The following is a 2,332-nucleotide window of genomic DNA, read 5'->3' on the forward strand; positions in this document are numbered from 1 at the left end:
TTTGCATATTTTTTTATAATAATTTTTTTTTTGGTTGCCCATGGTATCCCCCAACCCGACAGGTCAAGGACTAATCTGTCGCGGATCTGAGTTCCATTTAAGGGGTCTGCCGCTGACCAATGGGTTGCTGCATGCACAAGGCAGGATTCGAACCCCCGACACTTGTTTAAGCAGACGAGTGAGCTAACCACTCGACCAACCCAAATTGGTTTAATAAATTTTTTATTAATAATTTTAATTTATAGTCTTAAGATACATGTTAGCTAATTTTTTTTTATACCAATTTTGTTATTCTTAGCTAAGCCCATAATGTAAATTGTTTTGGATAACCCATCTCTATTTCCCAAGCTCCAAAAGAAATGGTAAAAACCTAAAAACAAGGCAAGTTGTATTGTTTTGCCTTGTACTAATTGGTATGGTCTATAAATTGTTACCATTTACCACACCACACTGTCCCTTCAATGATCAGAGATATTTTTTCTTGGGACATGAAAAATGTTACTTCTTTCTAGACACCATAAACATAAAGGAGCACTAAAAACCACATTTTCTTCCTTCTTTCTTTCTTTTCATTTACCATTCCCTTAAATGCAAAACCAGACCCTATTTAATGACCCCTTATGTGTGTGAATATGAATATCAATACTGAGTCTGAAGTGCCTTTGTCATTTGTACCAGTTCACTGTTCTCACTCCTCACACCCTCAAACTTTGACCACTTGGCACAATCTAAGCTCCACACACCATTAGTACTATCTTACAAAAACTTAAATGCATAATTGAAACCTGTGTCTATTTAAGTGGTGAAGAATTTAGTGGTTGGTGTTCATCTCCATTGTTTTCTTTTGCATTGTTAGTGTCTAGAGAAAATGAGTTATTTGGGTGTAGGTGTTAGTCCTGGAACAGTTCCAGTGTACCATAGTACAAACCTGAAATTGTTGGATAAGAGGATCAAGATAGCTGAGTTGGTGTTAAGGTTTATGATTCTTGGTCTTGGAGTTGTTGCAGCTGTTCTTATTGGAACTGATTCACAAGTGAAGGTGTTTTTCTCCTTTGAGAAGGAAGCTAAATTTACTGATGTTAAGGCTTTGGTGTAAGTATCTATTAATCTATGTTCTATGTTAATTTCTAGCAATAAAAGTGTTGTCCTAATTCATTAGTTTTTGATGGATTAAAAAACTTTGCAGATTCTTGGTAGTTGCTAATGGTTTGGCTGCTGGATACTCTTTGATTCAAGGATTCCGTTGTGTTGTGAATTTGGTTAGGGGAAGTGTTCTCTTCAACAAGCCCTTAGCTTGGGCCATTTTCTCTGCTGATCAGGTACCCTTTTATATTTGAAAGATCACATCCTGCTTTTTTTTGTTGTTGTCTTATACATTGTGGTCAAAACTCAAAACACAAGATTATCAAGATTCTTGCATCAACATCTTGCTTTTTCCTCAAACATTTTGTTGCCATGTTGATTAATATCACTTATTTTTTTATAAATTCATGGAAAGACATAATAAAAAGATAATTTATCATTATGTCCATAGTGATATAACATGAGTGACAATATATATATTTTTATTTTATAATTTTAAGTTTTCTAAGTTCCACAAGTTTAGGTAAACTTTCAAGTTTGATAGGCTTAATTTAAAAAGGAAGTTTTATTTGTTTTTTCTGCACATCAACTTGGTGTATGAATTATGAAATGAGGTGATGAACCCATGTGAAATTAATTAGGCAAAACTGTCATAGGACATAGTGTGAATTATTTGATTGACTTTTCTTGTTGACTTCCAATACAAAGAATATGATCTGATTTAATATGCTATGGAGACTCAAAGAGAGTAGGGTCAGTTTGGAAAATATCATAGATAGAGACTCTGTTTCTCTTAACCTTTCAATTTTTCACACTTAAATGTTTTAGAAAAAGTTTGTTTTAATCTTTACAAATAAAAAAAATTAATAATTTGAAAGGAGTTAGGATAACATATCAGAAAAATACATAGTTAAATGTAAGAGGTAATGATGACCCACAAAATTGAGGTGTTTCAATATCAATCATGAAATATTAATGTATGGCCCATTGAGGGACCACTTTGGTTTTAGGTACCATATCATAAGATATACTTAACCTCAAGGTTTGGTATGTCACAAATGCCTTCTGATTGTTTAGATTTTTAATATGTGGTTGGGAATCTCCAAAGCAATTACATTTCATGGGTATGGTAGATGTGCCCTGCCCCACAACTTGTATAGACTTTTATTGTACAAATATTTTTCTCTCTTCTAAATACATCATTCCCAATTCCCAAAGAATAGGTCCCCATTCAGTGTCACCAAATAAG

General features: G+C 33.4%; 1 protein-coding gene across 1 annotated transcript in view; it reads left to right on the top strand.

Annotated features, from left to right (window-relative positions):
* Window positions 478–2,332, top strand: part of LOC107638709 (CASP-like protein 2B1) — a 3,794-nt gene continuing 1,939 nt past the window's right edge. Inside the window, exons 1-2 of the mRNA XM_016342071.2 lie at window positions 478–1,092; window positions 1,187–1,319. Coding sequence (XP_016197557.1) covers window positions 869–1,092; window positions 1,187–1,319 — 357 coding nt within the window. The 5' untranslated portion in view covers window positions 478–868. The remainder of the gene's footprint in view (window positions 1,093–1,186; window positions 1,320–2,332) is intronic.

Source organism: Arachis ipaensis, chromosome B04 (genome assembly GCF_000816755.2).
Source record: "Arachis ipaensis cultivar K30076 chromosome B04, Araip1.1, whole genome shotgun sequence".
Classification (NCBI taxonomy): domain Eukaryota; kingdom Viridiplantae; phylum Streptophyta; class Magnoliopsida; order Fabales; family Fabaceae; genus Arachis; species Arachis ipaensis.